We start from the raw sequence: 25,011 nt of genomic DNA on the forward strand, positions 1-25,011 counted from the left end.
CCTTGATAGGGTAGCAGCAAGTGTTTGTCCAATCATCTTCATGGTGATTTTTTTGGGGTGAGGCAATTGGGGTTAAGTGACTTGCCCAGGGTCACACAGCTAGTAATTGTCAAGTGTCTGAGGTCAGATTTGAACTCAGGTACTCCTGAATCCAGGGCCAGTGCTCTATCCACTGCGCCACCTAGCTATCCAGAAAGGTGATATTTTGATAAAGTTTTGAAGTTTGAATTGTTCCTAATTTCCACATATGAGATCTCTACATAGCAGATCTGGCTCTATCATAGGGCTTTACTATATAATCCTAGGATTAATTGAAACACTGTCTTCCATTTGTGGGGAGAAATGGTGCTGATAGCTTATTTTCTGATCAATGGTATTGGCCAATATTCAAGACAGAAGGAAAATATTCTATGCTATAGGATGGTTCGTTGAGGTAAAAAAAATGACCTATTGTACCTTGTAAAGTGATGGCTTTTTAGGTAAAAAAGAGAATTCTAGGATGCGACATGGAGTTAATATAATAATAGTCAACGGTACATAATGTAGATACCTTGAAGTAGACAACCTGACAGATTAGGGTATTTTCACAGTTGGATTCTGGAGGAGTTGTCTTTTCTGACCAAGCCTCACTGTTTCTGGTATTCTGATGCATTCTTTACTCTATTGCTTTAGATCTCAAACCCTCTAGTTTCCTGAAAAAATCCTCACAAATCTTTAGACACACTGTGCAATAAATTGGCCTTTCAAAACATGTTAAGGATGATGAAATAATGTGAAAATTCCCTAGGAAACCTACACTTTCTATGAAAGCTTGTAAAAATAGATTCTTTTATCTTTTTTTCTTTGTAGTTATTTATTTTTCTCAGACTGGGACAGTCTTTCTGGGGACCCTAAGGTGGAAAGGGCCTTCATGGATGGCACCAACCGTCAAGATTTGATAAAAACAAAGCTGGGATGGCCTGCTGGGATAACTCTGGATATTGTATCAAAGCGAGTTTACTGGGTCGACTGCCGGTTTGATTACATCGAGACTGTAACTTATGATGGACTTCAAAGGTTGGAAGTGTTTTTTTTTTTTTTTAATGACTTTACACAGGGGGCTAAGTGCAGGTAGTAGAGGAAAAGAAGAGAAAGCAAAATAACTAAATTAAAATGACTCTGTTGGTTGCTTTTTTTTTTTTAAGTGAGGCAATTGGGGTTAAGTGACTTGCCCAGGGTCACACAGCTAGTAAGTGTTAAGTGTCTGAGGCTGGATTTGAACTCAGGTACTCCTGAATCCAGGGCCAGTGCTTTACCACTGCGCCATCTAGCTGCCCCGTTGGTTGCTTTTTTACAACTACATTTGTATGAAGTAACCTACACTGAAATTCTAAGTCATAGTAGATAACACCCACTGCATTTAGGCTTTAATTTTTCCCATTTACATTTACGATATATATTTTATTGTCATTCCTACTTTGCCCTTTTTTTCTTTTCAGCTCCCTTTTTGGTTAATTCTAAATGACCCTTTTATTTTATTTTTTCTTTGCTTTCTTCCTCCCTGCCCATTGATTTTGCTCCTAGAATTTTCATATTTGTTTAAAATTTTTGAGGTGAGAATTCATTGGCTCAGGCAATCCTAAGCCTATTATTTTATATCCTATTATTCTATATCCCTGATTCAAGGGATATCTTCTGATCTAGAGTCCTCAAGCATAGAACACTAAATAGAAACATTTGAATAGAAAATGTAGCACATTTTCTTTGTTCTTTTCTTCTTCTTCTTCTTTTTTTTTTTTTTTAAAGTGAGGCAATTGGGGTTAGGTGACTTGCCCAGGGTCACACAGATAGTGTTATGTGTCTGAGGCCAGATTTGAACTCAGGTACTCCTGACTCCAGGGCCAGTGCTCTATCCACTGTGCCACCTAGCTGCCCCTGTTCTTTTCTTCTTATTACCTTTGCATTAGGACTAATTGTAAACTTGTTGAGATTAATTACAGTGGACATCCTCCCTTTGTGTCTCCAAAACTGTATTTAATATTTGCTTTCTTCCTAGGCTAAGAAAAAGTTCTTTCCCAGGACTCAATAAATATGTGTCCAACTGATTGATTGATTGATTGATTTCTTTTTTGATTTCTTTCTATTGTTTTTCTTTAAGTTTATTTTTCTTCTTCTGTTTGTTCCTAGAAAGAACACACATATCTATCATACTTCCTTTCAAAATGAATCTTTGCTAGGACATTTTTCAAAATTCTAACTGACTACTAGTAGCATGTTCTAATGTACATTAGGATAGCTTTTGTATTCTTCATTCATCAACTAGTTGTTTTTGCCATTGTGTATGTCATTTAAGCATTTTGTGCTAAGGTTAAAGATTTGGAAAACACAAAAGTTAAAAGTGGGATATTCTTTTGCTAAGATGTGAATGGTACTTTGCCTGTGAAGTAGCATCAAAGTGGTGCTTAAAGTTACCAGTTAAGCTAAAATTATAAAGTTATTCCCCTTGCTCTGCTATTGGCCACCTCTGAGAAGTCAGGAGTTTGACTAAGACAGGAAATGTCTTTCTCATTCGCACAGGACCTACCTAACCATAATCAGTCACTTGTTTTGAATGTGCCCTTCCAAAAATATTGAAGGTACAACCTGTCACTTTAACTAGTGGTTTAGGCATTTTGTTTTTTGCTCCCATGGACATCCTCAGCTCAGTTTTCTTTTTGGTGGGGCAATGATGTTTAAGTGACTTGCCCAAGGTCACACAGCTAGTGTCAAGTGTCTGATGCCGGATTTGAACTCAGGTCTTCCTGAATCCGGACCAGTGCTTTATTCACTGCACCACCTAGCTGCCCCCTCAGTTTTTTTTTAAAGCTCTTCTTTATCTCTAATCTTTTAAATTTTTACTTGTTTTGTTAATTTGTCTCCAAATCCTTTCTGTTTGGCCAAAATATAAATAAAAAAGATTGTCCTATGCATGTTTCTCAGCCTCCCAGTGTTTTTTCCAGGCCCAAATGTAGGACTGGTCTTAGTGAATCAAAATAAAGTGGCTGATATTTTTTACCCACAGAGTTCCATGCAGCTTATTTTTCTCATTCAGCCTCAGTTTCTAGGATTGAAGATGAAAAAGGGAGGTAAGAGGTGATCTAGTTAAATCCCCTCCTTTTACAGATAAGAAAACTGAAGCCCAGTGAGTTAGGAAGCCCAGCTTGTCAGGCACAGAGTCAGAATTCAAACCCGGCCCCTATGACAGCAAACCCAAGACTCTTCTTTTCATCTTAAGATGCCCTTGTCATGCCTCTTCTATACTCCTCAACTTCGAAGTGTTCCATTGATTTAAATGTCTAAACTGAATTAACTCATTCTTTTAAGCAATCTCGAAGTTCATTTAAAAAAGTCAAACTAATTGTTCACTAAAATGAGCTGAAATTCTCAGTCAAGAATCTTATATGGGTAGACAGTTACGGTCTAGGTATTTTTGGTTTCTCTTTATATAATTACTGTAAGCCTCTTAACACCTTGGTAGCTCTTTGGTTATACTTTTTCATGTTGTCTACATCATCTTTGGATGTTATCAAGTCATCCTGCTTTGCTTGCGAATCAGTTCAATCTTTTTCCCCCTTAAAATCTCAACCACCTATTTGTTGTTCACTTATTTTTCAGTCATGTCTGACTCTTTGTGACCCTATTGGGGGTTTTCTTGGCAAAAAATACTGGAGTGGTTTACCATTTCCTTTACAGATGAGGAAACTGAGGCAAAAGGGTGAAGTGACTTGTTCAAATATAGTGTCTGAGGTCAGATTTGAATTTAGGAAGATGAGTCTTCCTGACTCCAGGACTGGCACTCTATCCACTGTGCCATCTAGCTGTCCCAATTGCCTAAAGCTAATAAAAATATCATTTTCATGTTCTAGTCTTCTTCTATCTAGTTGATGCTGGAAATGTTATCCCTTCATCCAAGGGCTGACCATTTGATTTACTTGATTGAGCAGTTTATCAGGGACAGCCATTGGTGTTAGAGGAGAACATGAATCCATATATGGAAATGCATGTATTGCATAGACCAGGCAATACAGTGGAAAGAACACTAGATTTAGAGTCAGAAGACCGAGTTCATATGTTACTAGTTACTAGCCATAAGACTTTGGCAAAATCACTTAATCTTCCTTTTCTATAAAAAGAGTATATCAGCACGAACTCCATCTACCTTATGGTGGTGTCATTGGGTTCAAAGAAGATAATGTATTTAAAGAGCTTTGTAAATGTCTCTCTATATATGTAAATATGAGTTATTACTATAACATACAGTCCATTTTCAGTCAATGTTTAGCTATTGTTCATTGCATATACTTTGTTAAATTTTACAGTTAAAATTAACAAATTACTTGACTTTTTGGAGTCATATTAAATTTAATTAATCTCTAATGAATAAATATGTATTGTATCTTTTATAACAGGAAGACAATAGCTCATGGGGGAGCAATAATCCCTCATCCTTATGGAATCAGCCTGTTTGAACACAATGTGTTCTTTACGGATTGGACAAGGTTAGCGGTAATGAAGGCAAATAAATTTTCAGAATCCAACCCACAAATTATCTACCAGTCCTCCCTGAGGCCCTATGGAGTGACCATTTACCATTCTCTCAGGCAGCCCTATGGTAAGCCTAAAGAGTAGTGGAATGAAATGCTTGTTATTGGAAATGGTTTAAAAAAATCTTTGTATGGTTATAGAAATTTATGGTAAATGATATTATGTGGTTTATGATGCTTATAATATGTGGTAACCTAGAGATAAAAAACCCTATTGCCTTTAGTATTTGAAGCCAACACTGCTGCTGCTGAATGATCATCCTAAGAGAAGCCAATGTATGAGCTATAATCTTTCCTCCTTTGAATATGGTACTTCTTCATTGCTTATTAACAGGTCTCCAGTCATAGGATAACTGCTATTTATGACTCTCCCTTTTTACTTTACAAAGGAAAGGGGAATTCTAGTTTTTTTAACATTAGGTTCATCTGCTAGGTTCATTCAAAAGGTGTGATAAATATATACAAAGAAAAGTAAATAGAAAATATATAAATATATGCGAAATGGACACTAACAAAGTTTCATTGGCAGGAGAGGGTACTAGGAACTGGGGAGAGAGGGAAGGAAGGAGAAAACAATCAGGAAAGACTCTGTAGGAGATGGCACTTAATTTGAGCTGTGAAGGAAAGCAGGGATTCTGTGAGACAGATTTGGAGGGAGTACATTGAAGGTGTGTGGAAAGACACTGAGATAAGAGGTGGGGTCTCATATATGGAAGACTTGCTTACAGTGGGCCTTGCCTAGGTTACAAGGTTTTTAGCTGAGCTTCCAGCATATCTCTGTTATATATATTTTTCCTTTTCTATTTTGTTTATTGCATAAGTAGGTTATTAAGAAAATCAAAAGGACTTTTAATGATGTCAGTGGTGATTTAGAGAAAGACAAATTTTGCTTTAAATTTTTCTTGCTAAGAATTTTTTTCCTTAATTGAATAACAAAGGACTTATATTTTTTCATATTGTATAATTTATTTATTTTTCCCCTCAACAAATATTTACGGTCTGTGCTATGTTACATGTATTGATACAAAAATATAAGTGAAAAAAATAGTCCTTGCCCAGAAAGAGATTATATTCTATTGGGGAGATAGAGGGAAGGGATTTCAAGATGCACACAATGAGCAAATTTAAGTAAAAAATAGCAATGCAGCAAAGGACTTATATTTATTAAAAGCAAATATAACTAGAATTTAGACTTGAAATTATCCCTGAAAAAGGTCATGTAGGAGGCAATGTACTTTTTCCAGTGATGCTGCTGTTACTTAAAACTTTTCTGAAGCTACTGTTTGAATTTCCTTCAAAGTTTCACAGGGAGGAACAGGGGGAGGAAGGGGGCAAGCATTAATTAAGTATTTATTGTATGCCAGGCACCACAACAAGAACTTTAAAAATATCTCATTTGATTTACACAAGAAGCCTGTGAGGCAGGTGCTATTATTATTATTCTTATTTCACAGTTGAGGAAACTGAGGTACAGATTAAGTAATTTGCCCAGGATCACACAACTAGTAATGTCTCTGAGGTTATATTTTTCCTGCTTCCGGGTCCAGTGCTTTATTTATTGATCCACCTAATTGCCTCTAAGAGAGAATGCAATAATTAATCTTCATAGTCACATAGTTTTTAACTTCAAATGCTATTAGTCAGGTTGACCACTTTATTTACCAGACTTGGTTTGGAATGACCTGTGGATATTTTCTTTGTTACCCATCTGTCTAGTTATTTATTCATTATGCATTCATTGATTCATTTGTTTATCTGTCCATCCATCCATGCATCTATTTAATCTATCATCTACCTATTTATCTCCATGAATATTTTCACAAGACAAATTCATCCTTCAAAATTTGCTGCCATAGAGGAGATTCAGAAGAAAGTACCTCATATCCTAAAAGCAAAGAATTACTAAGTAAATGTTTCAAAACAATTTGGCATAGTGGTGAAGCAGTTGTTGGAATAATGGTATAATACCTCCTGATTCCTATTTGAAGGAGATAATATTAATTCAGATGTGTAAATTGTGGTATTTTTGTTAAAAAATAAGCCATGTTATTTCAGAATCATGGCTTATATTTAGGTGTGGAAATGGAAACAAAGAAAATTCTCACTTTAGTTTGTAGGGATAAAACAAATAATCTTTTAAAATTAAGTTTTAAATGAGGGCAGGGATTATTTAATTCATTTACTTGTATCTCTTCCTTCAAGCTCAGAGATTTGCAGAACAGGTACTTAAAAATATTTAATCTGTTGACTTGAATTGAGTTTTGGGGAAAATATGAAAACCAAAATGTTTATGAGAGGACAATACCTGTCATCTGATCCTATCTAATATTTTCCTCTTTCCAGTAAGGAATCCCTGTGGGAATAACAATGGAGGTTGTGACCAAGTGTGTGTCCTTAGTCATAGAACTGATAATGATGGCCTGGGCTACCGCTGCAAATGCATCCTGGGATTTGATTTACACCCTGATGGACGGCGTTGCATAGGTAAGAAAAATACTATCAGTGGTCTTTTCAGCAAAACAGTAGAATGGTCCATGTGTCTGTGATTTCTCCTGCCTACCAAATGGCTTTTTTTTTCTTTTTTCTTTTTGTGCTGGGGTAGTTTTCCCATGCTTTGCTTGGTTAATCTCTTTTCTTTCTTTCTTTCTTTTTTTCTTTCTTTCTTTCTTTCTTTCTTTCTTTCTTTCTTTCTTTCTTTCTTTCTTTCTTTCTTTCTTTCTTTCTTTCTTTCTTTCTTTCTTTCTTTCTTTCTTTCTTTCTTTCTTTCTTATGATTTCCTATAACACAAAGAGAGAACACTATATAATCTTTACAGAAAATAGTACAATGCCAGGTGCATTGTGGGAGATAATAATTGCTGCTGCTGTTAGAATTTAAAGATGTGGATTTCTACCTTGTTGGGTCCCCCATTTACTCTTCGGTTATTTCAGGCTTTAATTTTTCATCTTACTTCCCATCTTAACTCTCTATTTCTTGCTGATGGCATGTTATACTCCTTCATGCACTGCCCTCTTGAAATTAAATAAATTGCTATACATAATGCAAAAATGAAATGATGGATATTTTAATTTGGGGTTCTTTTCTCTAATTAGCCTAACCTCCAATTTAGTTGTCACTTTCCGCTATTCATCTGAACTTTATCTTAGAGGTTCTTCTCTACATTTTTAGTAGTTTCTCTTAAGCAATTAATGATATCTCTTGGAAAACCAGGTAAACTTTTGACTAGATCACACTTTTCAAAGCCTTTGCTCCTTTGAAACAAAACATGCACCCTTTCAACTTAATGCTTTATCTTGAGTATCAATTTTCACTCCAGAGATTCCTTTTGTAGTTAGTTGACAGTTGTGATTTTGGCTTTATTGTTACCTTGACAGATCCTAAACCTCTAGTGCCTGTTGCTCCTACCACATGGTGGAAGACTGGGCTTTATCTTAGCTGTCCTCATATGGCTCTGTTAATGTCTCAACTACATCTGAATTCAAATAAAAATGTTCTTAATATCCTTAAAATCAGGGGCTTTACTACCTGCCCATAGCATACACACTTCTTTAATTATCTATTCATCTGTCCATCCATTTCTCTCTTTCTCTCTCTCTCTCTCTCTCTCTCTCTCTGCCTGTCTCTGTCTGTCTGTCTGTCTCTTTCTCTCTCCCTTCCTCCCATCTATGATTTTGTCCCAATGACTATAAATTGCATCTCTTGCCCTGTTACCTGGCATTTTTTTCTCCCTCTCTCTCTCTCTTTCTGTCTTCCTATTCTCTGCTACCTTCTTATTTTATCCTCAGGGTAGAAAAGCTTTTATTCAATACCTTGCTACATTTTGTATTTTTTTTAATCCTCTGTCTTGCTGCTGTTGCTGATGCTCTCAGAACCTCAGTGCGCTTTCTGGCATAGGGGCCTTCACAGAAGTGAGCCAGAAAAATGTGCTGAGAAATGGATTTTACAGATGTTTTTTGATGAGATGCCTGTGGGATTTAATGGAACTCCTGAATGCCTGTATTCATGTAGCACAGGGGTAGAAGCCTTTCTAAAAGATGTTTTAAATAGAAGCTTCATAAGAAGAAATGGCAGGTGGGACAGATGTGTCTTCTTCCTAGCTGGTTGCCTTTTTTCTTCCTTCGACTTTGTTCCTTTGTTATTCTTACACTTTATCACATTCATTTCAAGCTATGTCTGAAACACTTGGACCACATCCTGTTATGTTTTACTGCTGATGTCTTATTTCCTTCTTTTTTCCTTCTTTCCAACTATTTTATATTCAAATTAATTTTGGTTTTCACAGTAATATGAAAACTATGGAAAAGACACTTTATGCATATATATTTATTTGGGAGTTTTAAAAAAATATTGAAGAGGTCATTAAAAAAAACCAACTAAACTTTTCTTTTTAAATCTTTGTAGCCGTGCGGCAATTTCTGCTCTTTTCATCCCAAATGGCTGTGCGTGGGATTCCGTTCAACCTCTCTACCCAGGAAGATGTCATTATTCCAGTGACAGGAAGCCCTTCTTACTTTGTTGGAATTGATTTTTATGCACAGGAAGACACTATTTTTTTTTCTGACACAGCTAAAGATATTATTTACAAACAAAAAATTGATGGCACAGGTAGGATATAATCAATTTCTTTAAATCCTCTGTTTGAAATTTTTTAGCTGGAGAAATTCGATAGTAACAAAATTAACAAGCTCTGTATTGCTTCTAAGTTTGATAGTTAATATCTTTGGTGAAAGGAGTTTGACCAAGAGAAAAATATTAGTAGCCATACTCATTAAAACAATCAAAACTACAATGAATACTTTCCCTTTTTTTGAAAGCTCAAAAAATATGGGTGATAATTGACTATCATATTCTCAATCAGGAAGTCAAACATAAATCTTTTACCTTGTGTAGAGTGCCTAGAATCAAAAAAAGGATATTAGTTTTTATTCAAGCATGTCTGAAGATGATTACCATTTAGTTCTATTTAAAAACAATAGACTACACAGGCTTTAGGCTAGAAATAAATCCAGAAACTTGGAATTATATATGAGTATCTGATTATATAAAATACATTAAGCTCTCTGTTATTTGGCATTGATGCCTTCTGAGTTATAATATATTATGTTCAATCCCATTTTGATTTTAAATACATTTAATTGTGCTCAAATTATTTGGAAAAAGGTAACCTATATAAATATAATTATTATTAATTATCATTATGCAAGTGTGTTGCATTAATCAAAATACTCTTGCAGAAGCATGGTGGGATAGAAAGAACAGTAGAATCAAAGATCTCATTATGCTATATTCTAGCTCTGGGTTGGGCAGTTTACTTCCCCTCTTTGATGCCAAGTTTTCTCATCTGTAAAAGGGAGATAATAATCATTACTAGCTAAGTTATGGAGTTATTGTAAGCAAATGAGATGATAACATGTAAAGTACTTTGTAAATCATAAAACATGATTATCATTTACCAAATATTTAGATAGGCTTATTGTATCCACACATAAACCTATGTACATCAAGTATGACTCCTTTTTCCTGCTTTATAGAGGAGAGGCAACTAGAGTTGGTTTTATCATGCTTAGGTAGCCTTGATTAAACTCACCTCCAGAAAAGTGTTACAGAAAATCAGTGTTTAGATTTCTTATTCTCTTGCATGGACAGTTTGGTGGATAGAGGTCTGGCTTTGCAGTTAGGAACGTCAAGTGTTGCCTTTGACACATACTAACTGTATGATCTTAGGTCACTTAATGTGGGGGGGGGCAGGGCAATGAGGGTTAAGTGACTTGCCCAGGGTCACACAGCTAGTAAGTGTCAAGTGTCTGAGACTGAATTTGAACTCAGGTCCTCCTGAATCCAAGGTTGGTGCTTTATCCACTGTGCCACCTAGCTGCTCCTCACTTAATTTCTTAGACAACTTTTTGTGTTCATAAGTTGCAGACCAGATGCCGATTTGCATCGATGGAGGGAATTTCCATACTTGGAGTTCCTCACATTGATGAAATCCTATGTCCAAAACAAAACAAAATCTCTTGAAGCTCTTCAACATTCATCTTGGTATAAAAAAAACATCATAAAGTTAGGACATCATATCTGTAGAATGGATGACTACTTAACATTTAAACAGGTGAAATATTGTCACAGGGTCCTCGCTCTAGAATCCCTTCCACTCTCAACAATTCTCAAAAAGATCTTAACTTGCTCTACCAGTCTCCTGGAAAACTCAAAATCAGATTAAAAGACAGACTCAAAAAAGTCAAGTCAAGTGAAGTCAAATCAACCAGAATTTATTGTATCAAGACTTTCATTAAGAGTTAGAGATACAAAGAAATGCAACAGAAGTTCCTTCCTTTAAGGAGTTCATAATCCAATCAAACATCAACCAAACCACCCCACCCCCCAAATGCTGCCTTGTAATCTGTGGGGAATTTTTATTCTTTTCAAGTACTCTGTTGTGAGCTTTGTATCTCCAAAGAGGAGGCAATTAACACATGCTTTTTGACTGACTCTTCAAATAGGTGGGCTCTGCAAGGGTCTTGTATTCCTGATAAGAGATAGACTCTTGGGGAGATGGAGGTATGCAGAAAATCTGTAACAGAATGAAAATTAGATTTAAGGTGTCCTCAGTCTCCATCATGTGACCTAAGCAATTGTAGAGGGAATAGAATTGATTTACTTTGGTATTCTTAATTGTATTACTTTTGTACTATGCAAAGATATATTTCCTGGCACCAATCTGTTTCTTGTCAACAAGGTGGGTAGGAAGGATTTGGAATTGGCTCTTTTTCATTTATCTCATTTTCCTTTTCTCTCTCTCTTTTTTTTTGTTGTTTTCCTTTTCTCTTCTGGTATGGGAGAGATTATTCTTCTAAGAGTCTTGTATTTTGTTCAAAAGCATCCTAGAGCTAGCTAGCATTTATGTAGTTAAGTTTTGCAAAGCACTTTACATATTTTGACCCATTTGATCTTTACAACAATCCTTTGAAGAAGGTATTATTATTATCTCAATTTTACAGATGAAGAAACTTTGGCACAGTGCAACCAAGTGACTTGTCCAGCATCACACAACTATTAAGTGACTGAGACAGGATTTATTTATTTATTTATTTTTTGTGGGGCAATGAAGGTTAAGTGACTTATCCAGGGTCACACAGCTAGTAAGTGTCAAGTGTCTGAGGCTGGATTTGAACTCAGGTCCTTCTGACTCCAGAGCTAGTACTCTATCCACTATGCCACATAGCTGTACCTGAGACAGGATTTGAACTCAGGGTTTCCTGACTCCCTCTCCTGTGCTCTATCTACTGTGCCACATAATAGCCTAGTTCTCTTCAAGACTGGCCAAATACTAGGAATGATACAATGGTAGAAAGATATATCTATATCTATATCTATATCTATATCTATATCTATATCTATATCTATATCTATATCGATATCGATATCGATATCGATATATATATACATATACATACACACATATACATAGTTGTTTAGTTGTTTTTCAGTTGTGTCTGAATCTTTGTGACACTTTTTTTTTTTGTGTGTGGCAAATACATTGGAGGGATTTGCCATTTCTTTCTCCAGCTCTTCTCCATTTATCAGATGAGGAAACTCAGGCAAACAGGGTTCAGTGACTTGCCCAAGATCACTGGTCTGAGGCCAGATTTGAACTCAGGAAAATGAGTCTTCCTAACTCCAGGATCAGCACGCTATCTACTGCTCCTTCTAGCTGCCCTATACATATATACATATACATACATATTGGTATATGTGTATATTCTCAATTACTCAATCTGTGATTTTACTGATTTGGGAGTTCCCCAATGATGCAGATAGTAATAAAATATCTAAATCTATAAACAGATTTCTCTAAGGAAGAAAGATATGATTTTCTCTCTGTGGTAACTTCCCTGATGTAGATCTTTAAACAGGTGAAAAAGAATTGAAAAAGTTGCAAAGAAAAGAAAAAAAAACATTTTTTTCTTCTTCCTGCACCTGATTTTGATATCTCTGTTGTGGGGTATTTGCTAGTCTTTTAAAAACTTGGCAATGCTGTCACTATGGATGACTCTTGAGTAAAGAGTTTGGGAGTTAATACCTCTGGGTAACCCCCACAACTCGTGCTGGGCAGTGCCAGATCATCAAGGCTAGCTAAGTATGGTGTTCATAAGTAGGTGAAATCAGGTATCACATATTCAGGTCTTCTGCAATGAAAAAAACTTGTCTGGAAGACTGAATGAGGGAGGGTAAGAATAGATCAAACTAGTGAGTTCTAAATTTATCTTGGTTATATTTTCCCTTTGAGATCTAAAACACTTAGGAGCAGTAGATTGGTATTTTATTTATATACTTAATGTTATTACTCATGAATCTAAGATTATATTCTGTGAATCCAAATGGCTTTTAATTTTATCACTAAAAGATTAAATAATACTAATCATATTGTCTCCTATTTTAGAAAAAGTCCTTCAGGTTTCTGGTTTTTCTAATTTTTTTCCTTCATTTCTATATAATATTCATAGTATTGCAACCTTTTAAAAAAAACCGTTTTACATGAGTTGCTGAACCATACTTTAAACATACATTAATGCCTTTATATACCATTGTAAATGATTTAAAGTTAAACCATGTATATATTTCAACTCTTAGGAAGAGAAATTCTCACAGCAAACAGGGTGGAGAGTGTTGAAGATTTAGCTTTTGATTGGATTTCAAAGAATCTTTATTGGACAGACCCTCGATATAGGAGTATCAGTGTCATGCGATTAGTGGATAAATCAAGACGAGCAATAGTCCAGAACTTAAACAACCCACGATCAATAGTAGTTCATCCAGTTATTGGGTAAGTGAATGTGTACCTCCTTGTATTTTCTTCTTTAAGAGCTTGGTATTCTAGGTCTATAGTCAATTGAAAAATGATGCTGTTGGGAATTTGATTTGTTGGTTTGTTAATAAAAGACTGTGTTCTCTGAATCCAAATAGCTTTTAATTTTATCTCTATAAGAATAAATGAAAGTAATCACTTTATCTCCCTCTCACAAATATTCCTCCAAGTTTCATATTTCCTAATTTATTTCCCTTTTGTTCCCTCATGATTGTCAGAATTGCAGAAGAAAGTACAAGGTAAAAGAGATTCCATAGTGAAGGAATACCCAATGGAATTATCTTTAAAGGCTTAGATTCTGTTCCTGCTTTAATGTATTGATATAAAGTTAAGCAAAAGTTTCCTGTTCTTTTAGTAGGATATATATTTTCTAAAAATCTCTTAGACCCCAGATAAAGTTCCAAGTATTTTACTATTACATGCTCTATAGTGTCAGACAAGTTAAGACAGAACAATTTACAATGTTTCTTTTCAGGATTTACATTACCTTATTTGAGCATGATGAAATACTAAATTGGGTTTTCAGAACAATTAACTCCAAAGAATATAGTTTTGTTTTGAAGGCTAAAAGAGTGGCTAATATTCCTTCTGTACTTCCTTGTGGCAAGAGACTGATCCCTAGAACTTAAATCATACAAAGCAAGCCTTGCTTATTTTGGTTATCTTTTTAGCTTCCTTCTCATAAAACTGACCTAGAAATCTTTAGAAATAGTAGCTTTATTAGTGAGGAACTTTATTAATCAACTTCTATACTAAGCACTTGTTCACCCCATGAATTTGCTAACAAACTTAAATTATGATGCCTAGTTTTGAAAAGGTACCCAATTATTCACTGCCTTGAGGATTCTTTTAAGTCCTCTTATGTCAAGAAGTTACATTGTAGGAAGTTAAGTTTCAGGTAGGATAACTTTGATTAAGAAGAATCAGTTAATGGGGCAGCTAGGTGGTACAGTAGATAGAGCACTGGCCCTGGAGTCAGGAGGACTTGAGTTCAAATCCGGTCTCAGACACTTGACACTTACTAGCTGTGTGACCCTGGGCAAGTCACTTAACCCCAATTGCCTCCCCCCCTCCCCTCCCCCCCATAAAAGAAGAATCAGCTGAAAGGTAAAAATAATAATCTCTGTCACTCTTGAGAATCAAATGGTAACTTGGGCAAGGCATTCTTGTATATAAAAGCATTGTTGACTGTTGGTAGTCTTTTCAGGTCAGGGGTAGACCTGGTATGTGGTACAAAAAATTTTTGGCATATATTGACATTCACTAAAATATGTGATTTGAGACAGATTTAAGACATAAACATGTTTATTTTAGCTTTATATTGGCCTAGAGAGGTCTATGGTTCATTTTGCCTTCTAATCCACAATTTTTCCAACTTTACCATGCACCTCCATGTCAGAAGATGGGTTTTGAATTTATGGGATCTTTAAGGTTCCTTCCAGCTCTACATTCTGTGGTCATAGGTGGTGACGTCTGTCAGCAAAGGATCTGATACTAATAGCATATATTTATATAGCACTTAAGGTTTATAGAGCTCTTTACTTATGTTACTACATCCTGACCATGACCTAGGAGGTAGGGAGAATAATCCCTTTTTTACAAATGGGGAAACCAAGGTTCAGAGAGTTTTACTGAGTTGTCAAGATGACAAAGTTAAAAATGGATGAGCAGATGTTCTTCCTGCTTCTTTGATATTTCAGTGCATTTGTAATCTCACTGATGTGGCGCCTCCTACAGTGGCATACTTCACAACACCTCCATACCTTCTTATCTGGTAGTTTTTTTCCATATCCTTTTAGAAACCCTCCACAGAACTGTTCTAGAAACTCGGGTTCCTTTTTTGGAAATCCTGATGGCAATAACTTTAGTTTGAAAAGTCATTTGAATTCTAGGGGAATGAAATTATGTGATTGTTCATTTCATTCCTCCTTAGTGTAGTTCTACTTCAACCAATAAGTCAGTCATCCTGCTATTTTCCTCCCAAACTCTGAAACTGAAAATGCCCAAAACGAATTTTGGGTTCAGTAAGGTATATTTCAAGCTTCAGATATCCAACTCAGTTTTTCCAGCAGCATATCATATTGGAAAGCTTTACACAGGTGCGAAGTATTTTCTAATGTATTTCTTATTGCTATTCCTTGGCAAGCATCCACTTATAAGACAGTGATCAAGCTTATTTGTTCCAAGGTGTACCATTTGCTGTTGCTAGATTATTACTTGACTTCCTATGCTACGGAGTTTTAGAGTGATCATATGGTGTTTGTATGTGTTCACTAAGTGCCTTAAGCTTAGAACTTTTATATGAATATATATATGTGTGTGTGTGTGTGTGTGTATATATATATATATATATATATATATATATATATATATATATATGAAAATTTGGACTGGAAAAACTTCATCTCGAACTTGGATTAGTCTAACATTTGTTCCTAGTTTTATTTGAGAATAATTTTGTATTGTATTGTATATTTGCTTTGGTATGCCTGAGGTCACTTCATTTGTGTAAGGGACTTTCAGTGAGGAAACTCCCTCTACCAGCAAGTTTTGTCATTTATTGTTTAGACCAGAGGTTTTGAACACAGGGTACAAGGGAATACAACACTGGAGTTCTACCAAACCAGATTAAATTGAAATTGGGAAATATTTAACAAAATAAATAAAAATACAATAGGACATAGTAATGTTAATATGTAATTTAAAAAAATCGATATATGGCTTCAGGGATCCTTACATATGATGTAGTGGCCCTGGTTGTATTTGAGTGTGATACCACTGAACTATGGAGGTACTTGTGGGTGCTGAGAGGTTTCTAGGGTCACATAGCCAGTATATGTCATGGTAGGTCTTGAACCCAGATCTTTCTGACTTCAAGGCTGGCTCTCTAGCCCTATGAGGTTGCCTCTCACAGATCCAGATATAAAAGAATGAAGTTGTTTTTAGAACCTTGTATACTAACTAACTATATATGTGTGCGTGTATGCATATATGTATCTTTGTTACATTCTTATGTATCTAAGGATATGTTTTTCTTATACATAATTACATTCTATTTTGTTATGTATGCATATGTTCATTATATACATATATGAATGTGCTCACATGTTTTAACCCCTTTATTATTTATGATGTTGGTCACATTTTGGTAACTGTATTTTGTATTCAGTTACCTCACTAGTTAATTCATGTGGGAATCTTTAAAGCCCAGTTTTGTGTGGAGAAAATAAATGAAGATTTAGGGTAACTTTCTACTTGACTTAGAGTTGGTACATGTTTTTGGTGTCCTTGATTTAATGTTCCTCATTCGTATTCCCATCTTACAGGTATATATTCTGGACAGACTGGTACCGTCCAGCTAAAATTATGAGAGCTTGGAGTGATGGATCACATGCAACACCAATAGTTAACACCACTCTTGGATGGCCTAATGGGTTGGCCCTAGATTGGGGGTGAGTTATTGAATTTCAGAAGCAAAGTGCTATATACAGAGTTTGGGGAGTGATATCAGGGGAGAAGACATGAGCTTAAAGGGAATGATGGTGGTATATGATAAGATAGGATGAACAGACAAAACTGCACAAAAACACAATAGAAATATCTCTTAACTATAGCCATGTCACTAAAAGCTGGAGGAGAGGTTAGTTTGTCAGTCAGTCAGTCAGTCATTCAACTAGCATTTATTCTAAAGGCAGCTAAGTGGTGGAATGGATAGAGTGCCAGGCCTGAAGTCAGGGATATTAATCTTCCTGATTTCAAATCTGACCTTAGACACTTAGAAGCCATGTGACCCTGGGCAAGTCATTTAACCCTGTTTGCCTCAGTTTTTTTTATCTATAAAATGAGCTGGTGAAGTAAATGGCAGACCATTCCCATATCTTTGCCAATAAAAACCCAAATGGGGTCAAAAAGAGTCTAATATAACTGAAATAATGACTGAAAAATGAAATGAATAAAAACTATGTGCTCTTCATTTTACAAATAGTACCACGATAAATGTTTTACAAGTATTATATTATTTGATCCTTATAACCATCCTGCTAAGGAGGTGCATTATTATCCCCATTTTACAGTTAAGAAAACTGAGGCAAACAAAGGTTAAATGATTTTTCCAACGTCACACAGCTAGTAAGTATCTGAGGCCAAATTTGAACATATCTTCCTGAGTCTAGGTCCATGATATCTTCCAGGTAACTACTTTAAAGAGTTATTGGGTAGTTGTGATTAGATAATATTCATAAAATTTTTTTTGTAGATGTTAAGGTCTTATGGAAACTATGGATAAAGTGAAGGACTTGGAGTCAGGAAGACCTGAGTTCAAATCCTGACACATAATCTCTAGCTGTGTGACCCTGGTCAAATCACTGAACATTAATTTCAGTTTCCTCATATGTAAAATTGGTATAATAATAACACGTTCCTCACAGGGTTGTTGTGAGCATTCTCTGAGATGACATGGGTTAATGTACTTTACAAACCTTAAAATGTTATGTAAATGTTAGTTATCTATCTTTATTACTATTGTTTAACAAACTGATAACTTTATTGTTGTTATTTTAGTGCTTTACGGCTGTACTGGGTAGATGCCTTTTTTGATAAAATTGAGCACAGCACATTTGATGGTCTGGACCGAAGGACTCTTGAGCGCATTAACCAGATGACTCATCCATTTGGTCTTACAATCTTTGAAAGTGAGTTTAAAACAGTAAAACATCCATCTAATGTGACTTTTTTTTTCTCCAAGGGTTCATAAAGAACTGTTACAATTGAAATAAAAGTAAATTGAGGAGGGCAGCTAGGTGGCGCAGTGGATAGAGCACCGGCCCTGGATTCAGGAGGATTTGAGTTCAAATCCAGCCCCAGACCCTCGATACTTACTAGCTGTGTGACCCTGGGCAAGTCACTTAACCCCAATTGCCTCACCAAAAAACCCCCCAAAAAACAAAAGTAAATTGAGGTGCAAAGTTCTAAGCACTATCAATTTACTGATATAATACAGTGTGAATATCCTCCTCAGAAAAGCTAAGACCCCCAAATGGGTTTTCATCCTTTTTTATATTCAAAAATAGAAGACAGCATCATATATGGGGAAAAGTTTGGGTACAAAGCTTGTAAAATCATCGGTATGAGGAACAATATGATTGGCTGAAAATTAGGAATGAGAGGCTAGCAATAACCCCCCTTCCATCCTGTTACTAAGAAATATTCAATGTTTGAGTCTACCTGCAAAGACAGTTTAGAGATAATGGATCAGACTAGCTTGGATAACGGACCAGACTCCCTGGCTTCACCTGCATCCTTCAAGGATAACAAATTTCCTTGAAACAAGAATAGAACAATGATTAGCAGGAGAATTGAACTTCTAAACTTAACTCAGAGATAATGAATAATTTATGGAATAGGTGAGTTTGCAAACTTAACTCTTGGACTAATGAAACATGACTTAGGAAGTTACAAAAGTGTCAGCAGTCACATACAGAATGAAATAATAACAAAATAGAATCAGTCTGATTTTCCCAATTCTTATAACTTTGTTAAGACCTATTTTTAAATCATAGTTATATATGGATAGTGTTGTGTCTTTCCTGTTAGAATGTAAGCTTCTTGAAGACAGGGATGGTGATACTTTCCATCTTTGTATCTCTAACACCCAGTATAATTGTTTACACATGGTAAACACTAAAAATTTGTTGAATGAATGAAGAAGTAAGATGAGAAAGCTAATTGTGCTGACACCTTCCTGGCATCTCATGGGTCATTTGTTGTTGGTAAAAGCCTGGCCAAACTCTCTCTGGGAAAACCATTCCCCAGCATATGTGATTACGTATTGGGTTACCCTGTGATTCTAGGTCCAAAGGTGAAGGGCAGAATAGTAGACTGTTGAGGAGCGGCCTGACTCAGGCCAGTACCCTTTTCAGGCTCAGTTTTTGAGGCACTCATAGGTCATTCAACAATTATCAAAGGGGCCTTATATTAGAGAAAAGATATTCTCAACAAGGATTCTCTAGCACTTAGCTGGAAACTAAGTGGTCAGCAGCTTATTCAAGACAGCGCCAGAAATCCTCTGGGTTTTCCCCACCTATTGTATTCTCTAAAACTGAGTGGAATCTCAGTCTACTGCACCCTGGATTTTCTTAGAGTTCATTTCCCACCCCCTTTCCCTTATTCATACCACCATTCAAATTAGGGTATCTGTAATGTTGCTTCATCCAACATGTCTGCCTACCTAGCTAGAGCCATTTCCAAACCATTAGACCCACTCAGGCCAGGGCCACACTGCAATTGGTGGCTGCTTTTGGAGTATAGAAATATTTTTTGAGGCTTTAGAATAGAGCTCCTGAGTACCTAGTGGATCTTCTTGATTAGTTTTTTTTTTAAATTACTTTATAGGTTTTTGGGAAGAATATGCTTTGTAAATATGGAAGCACTATAAAAAACGAGAACTTTTGGTTCAAGTTCTGCCATTATCTTTTTTATCTAATCTCGGTTAGTTCAATTCAGTTCAATAAACATTTATTAAGCACCAACTCTGTGCCAGGCACTGCACTAAGCTCTGGGGATAAAAAAAAGGCAAAAAATAGTACTTCCCTCAAGGAGCTTACAATCGAATGGGGGAGAAAACATTTAACTGGATAGATACAAAGCAAGCTATACACAGTATAAGCCTTTTTTTTTTTTTTTGCCAATTTTCAGTGAGTTTGTGGCTGCCCGTATGGCATGAAGCTCAGCTCCAATCAGCTGATCTGTGTTGAAGATACATTCAAATGAGCCACCCACTCTGCAGTGTGGGTCCTATTCCCTTTTCTGTAACAATGGTAGATTAACAATTAATGCTAATAATTAAAAAAGAGGGAAGGCACTGGGGTTAAGATAGGTTCCAGAAGACTTCCTATAGGAGGTGAGATTTTAGTTTGAACTTGAAAGGAAGCCAGGGAGGTAAGTTGTCAGAGTGGAGGTGGTCAGATCATTTCACTGCTAATGCCTTGGTTTTATTATCTGTGAAATGAATTAATTTATTTAGATAATTTCTATCAATTAGGTAAGATTTTTTGACCAGTGACTACTCTACTCATTTTTCTCTTTTCTATATATAGCATTCTGAAATGTATGAATCACTTTTCTTTTTTATCTTAATACACAATCAGAAATTTAACTGCATCTTTGACAACTGATAATTAGAGTACAATAGGACTATCATTCTATATATTATAATTATATAATATTGAATGATATTTATAACATAATTTTATAGATATAAATGCATAAGAAACAAGGAAGGCTCTTTACCAACTTAGGTGTATTTCCCCCAAATTGTTTTGTCGTTGAAATCTTTAATCATTTTTTCATTAGTTTGATTTCTTTTCATTTAACCTTTTGTAAAGTAAAAATTGAGAAAAAAGTTGAGAGTTCTTTTTAGAATGCAGAGCACAAAAATTTAGAACTGGAAGAAATATGCTTTCTTTTTCCCATTACACTATTTCTCTTAACAGATGAGTTAATTGGCATTGAGTTGTACGTGATATACATTAAAAATTTGTTGATTGATTTGTTAGCTGATTGTGTGATGTGAATATTCTTAACATGCAAATACAAACTTAATTATGAATAAGTACAAACACCCTATATACTCTTTATCAGAATTGGAGAAATACACTTATTTGTAATACACAGAAGAATCATTTCTCCAATAAGGAATAAATCATAGATTAGAAAGGCAGTTTGGTATAGTGGAAGGCATACTGGCTCTGGAGCCAGAGGGTTTGGGCTCAAAACCCATCTCTGTTATATACTTCCTGTGTGATCTTGGCAATCACTTAATCTCCCTTCCCTTTATTTTCCTCATCTGTAAAATGAAGGAGTTAGAAGAAATAGTCTTCAAGATCCTTTCCAACTCCCAAATCTATGATCCTATCTATGTCAAAGATTTTATCCAGTTAATTCTGATTTTTCCTGAAAGAAAAAAGGATTAAAACATTCTGAGGGACTTATTTATTTATGGTTATGTGATTTTTAAAATCTAAATTGTGGTCGCCTTAAATTAGAAGCTTCAGCACCAGTCTTTGGGCATTAAACATTTATTAAAGCATACAGGTGTTCAGAAAGTTAAGAAAAAGCCTATCTCCCATAGAGTTCCAGCCTGGTTGGGTTCTTCCTCGAGCCCTCCTCCAGGAACCTGCTTTAATCAGGAACTCACATGCAAGCTGTTTATGGAAGCTTTTTATAGATCTGGAACAGAGGCGGTCCTTACACACTGCTTCAAGGTGATTGGTTGGCGTCATCCAAATCCATTGGCTTTGAAGGTGTTCTCAAATTGAGTTCACAGTCTAGTTTCTGAGAACAATACCTTCTTAAGGGATAGCCAGGTGTGATTACAATCCAATTAACTTGAAGTAGGCTTAATCAGCAGTCAATCACTCTCACTTGATTCAATCAGTATAGATTAATCTCCAGGTGGGTCTTTGAGTATCTGCTAAATCCCATTATTTCATCACAGTTAAAAGAGATATTAGTTCTGTTGGATCTTTTCAGTGACATAATTGAGTAAATGGGACCCTTTGATTACAAATACTAACTCCATGTCTTCCTTTTCAGATTATGCATATTTTACTGACTGGCGATTGGGTGGAATTGTTCGAGTGAGGAAAACTGATGGTGGAGAGATGACCATTATCCGAAGAGGCATTAACAATGTGATGCATGTGAAATCATATAATGCTAATGCCCAAACTGGTAAGTGGAATCATAGTCTTTTTTTTTTTTTGTCTTTTTGCAGGGCAATGAGGGTTAAGTGACTTGCCCAGGGTCACACAGCTAGTAAGTGTCAAATGTCTGAGGCTAGATTTGAACTCAGGTTCTCCTGAATCCAGGGCTGGTGCTTTATCCACTGCACCACCTAGCTGCCTCTGGAATCACAGTCTTTACAAAGGAGATTATAAAGTTTTCTAATGTTGATGTCATTTATTTTTAAAAATTGTTTCATGATATCAGTGTATTTATATTTGAGTATAATTCCACAATTACAATATAATTGGTAGCTAAGTGGCTAATGGATAAAGTGATAGTCCTGGATATAGGAAGACAAATTTTCATTAGTTCAAATCTGTCCTCAGACACTTACTAGCTGTGGGACCCTTTTTGCCTCCATTTCCTTTTCTGTAAAATGACTTAGAGAAGGAAATGGCAAAACTACTTCAGTATTTTTTGCCAAGAAAATCCCAAATGGGGTCATGAAGATTTGGACATGACCAAAACAATGAGAAGTAATAATTCTATACAATTAGCTTAGGTTCATATAATTAGAGAATTAGAGGCAGAAAGGACCTTAGAGGTTATCTATTGCAAGTCCATAATTTTGGTTGTGTCTGTGTTTTTTTTTTTTTTTTAGTGAGGCAATTGGGGTTAAGTGACTTGCCCAGGGTCACACAGCTAGTAAGTGTTAAGTGTCTGAGGCCAGATTTGAACTCAGGTACTCCTGACTCCAGGGCCAGTGCTCTATCCACTGTGCCATCTAGCTGCCCCCTCAAATCTATAATTTTATAGATAAGGAAAATAAAGACATAGGCAGGAAATAACTTGCTCAGGCCCACATAGGTAATAATTGTTAGAGAGGACATTTGAATCCAGGTCCTTTGACCACAGATCCTCTTATTCTTTCTGCTAACTAGATGATTCACTAGTAGAATTTAAGCAGGAGATCTTACCTTGGGGGTGAGAGGAACATTTTGGGAGGGAGTTAAAAAAAGAATGAACAAAGTAGAAAAGTTGTAACCATTTACTCCCAAAGAGTGGCCTGTTATGGGATAGTTTCTGGGTTTTAATTTATCAAATGATGTACATGGTGTAATTCCTAGTTTAGTGAAGCTTTAATTGAATTCTACACAGAATAATACCTCAGCACATTACCTTTTCAGGCTCTAACTACTGCAACCGAGCAACAAATCCCAATGGAGATTGCAGCCATTTTTGTTTCCCAGTTCCTAATTTTCAACGAGTTTGTGGCTGTCCATATGGCATGAAGCTCAGCTCCAATCAGTTGACCTGTGTTGAGGATCCATCCAATGAGCCACCCACTCTGCAGTGTGGGTCCTATTCCTTTTCCTGTAACAATGGCAGATGTGTACCAAGGTATTATCGCTGTGATGGTGTTGATGACTGCCATGATAACAGTGATGAGCAACACTGCGGCACACCAAGTAAGTATCTGTGCAAGAGAGTTAATCACTTAGAATCAACAGATGGAAAGAAGTGGATTTGTAAGAGGCTGATGGTGTAATTTTGGTTTAGAAAACCATTGCAATATTCAAGGGCTGAGGTGTCTAAAGGATTGAAATCCTTTTCTAAAGGACCATGGTGAGATATATGCTGGCTGTGAATAGATTGCAATACCAAAAAAGCAAACAGCAAAGCAAGAATTATGAAGAAATGGTATAATATAATGTCATTGAAGAAATGTGTACTAGAAATAGAATCTAGGCTGGGCATAGAGTAAGAATCATGGATAATTGATGGACAGCTTATGTATTTCAGAGTAGCCTTGTGATTAAAAAAAAGTCCCCTAATATGTTCAATGCCATGGAGAATTTATGGGAGGACATAAACAAGACAGGTTGGGTAGGGCTAGATGAGTTGTAATCTGTATCACTGGAGGGAATAAATAACTCACTTTGCTTAGATCACAGATCCATTTGAATAGTCGAGAGTAAAATGTACTCTTGTGCCTTTTAAATAAGGAAATTAGGTAAAAAATACCCTGAGAATGGTTCTGAATAGTTTATAGTGTGTATCACTTTAGACGCCTTTAAAGCTCGCCTCTTTGGGAGGGCATTAATTCTTAACTAGTATAATACCCCAAAGTTCAAAGGTATAGAAAAAACTGAGAAAGAAACCTCCAACAATTCAAAAGCTCCCTCTCCCATTGGGTATTTGAACAAACACAGGCTAATTACATCTTGGCAACAGCGTCCTCCACAATGTTGAACCAAAATAAATTGGTCAATGCCTTTAGGACCTCAGAGATGAATGTCCCTGAATAGGTCCTTGAACTTGAAGCCTTTGCAAACTTTATTTGGTATGCTTCTTTTCCTCTTCAATAATAGTGCTTTAGGTGCAGAATGTCAGCCTTCTGCCTCCTCATTTTCTTCTTTTCATACTTATTCCAATCTGGAAAGTCCTGGACACAGCCCAGTGCCCTGAGCAAAAAGCACTATTGATGACTATAAAGCATTCCATTAAAAAAATCCAAAGGGTAAGAAGAGTAGAAGAAATTTCAGGATTTGGACAACTGGCAAGATTATTGGCAAAATAGCCTTCTTAGTAGAGAAAATAGGAATTTTTTTTGGTGGGGGGAGATGGGTTAAAAGAGGAGGGGTGGGGGCAGCTAGATGGCGCAGTGGATAGAGCACCGGCCCTGGAGTCAGGAGTACCTGAGTTCGGATCCGGCCTCAGACACTTAACACTTACTAGCTGTGTGACCCTGGGCAAGTCACTTAACCCCAATTGCCCCGCAAAAACAAAACAAAACAAAAAAAAAAGAGGAGGGGTGGTTTTGGATTTGTGAGTTTATTATTGTGAAATTATAGTTAG

The 25,011-nt window shown here is 36.0% G+C and overlaps 1 protein-coding gene across 1 annotated transcript in view; it reads left to right on the plus strand.

Annotated features, from left to right (window-relative positions):
- Positions 1 to 25,011, plus strand: part of LRP2 (LDL receptor related protein 2) — a 262,918-nt gene that overhangs the window by 95,646 nt on the left and 142,261 nt on the right. Inside the window, exons 13-21 of the mRNA XM_043995927.1 lie at positions 850 to 1,056; positions 4,428 to 4,630; positions 6,906 to 7,046; positions 8,964 to 9,167; positions 13,194 to 13,386; positions 16,755 to 16,880; positions 17,989 to 18,119; positions 22,021 to 22,158; positions 23,340 to 23,621. Of these exons, the coding sequence (XP_043851862.1) occupies positions 850 to 1,056; positions 4,428 to 4,630; positions 6,906 to 7,046; positions 8,964 to 9,167; positions 13,194 to 13,386; positions 16,755 to 16,880; positions 17,989 to 18,119; positions 22,021 to 22,158; positions 23,340 to 23,621 (1,625 nt within the window). The remainder of the gene's footprint in view (positions 1 to 849; positions 1,057 to 4,427; positions 4,631 to 6,905; positions 7,047 to 8,963; positions 9,168 to 13,193; positions 13,387 to 16,754; positions 16,881 to 17,988; positions 18,120 to 22,020; positions 22,159 to 23,339; positions 23,622 to 25,011) is intronic.

Source organism: Dromiciops gliroides, chromosome 3 (genome assembly GCF_019393635.1).
Source record: "Dromiciops gliroides isolate mDroGli1 chromosome 3, mDroGli1.pri, whole genome shotgun sequence".
NCBI lineage: Eukaryota > Metazoa > Chordata > Mammalia > Microbiotheria > Microbiotheriidae > Dromiciops > Dromiciops gliroides.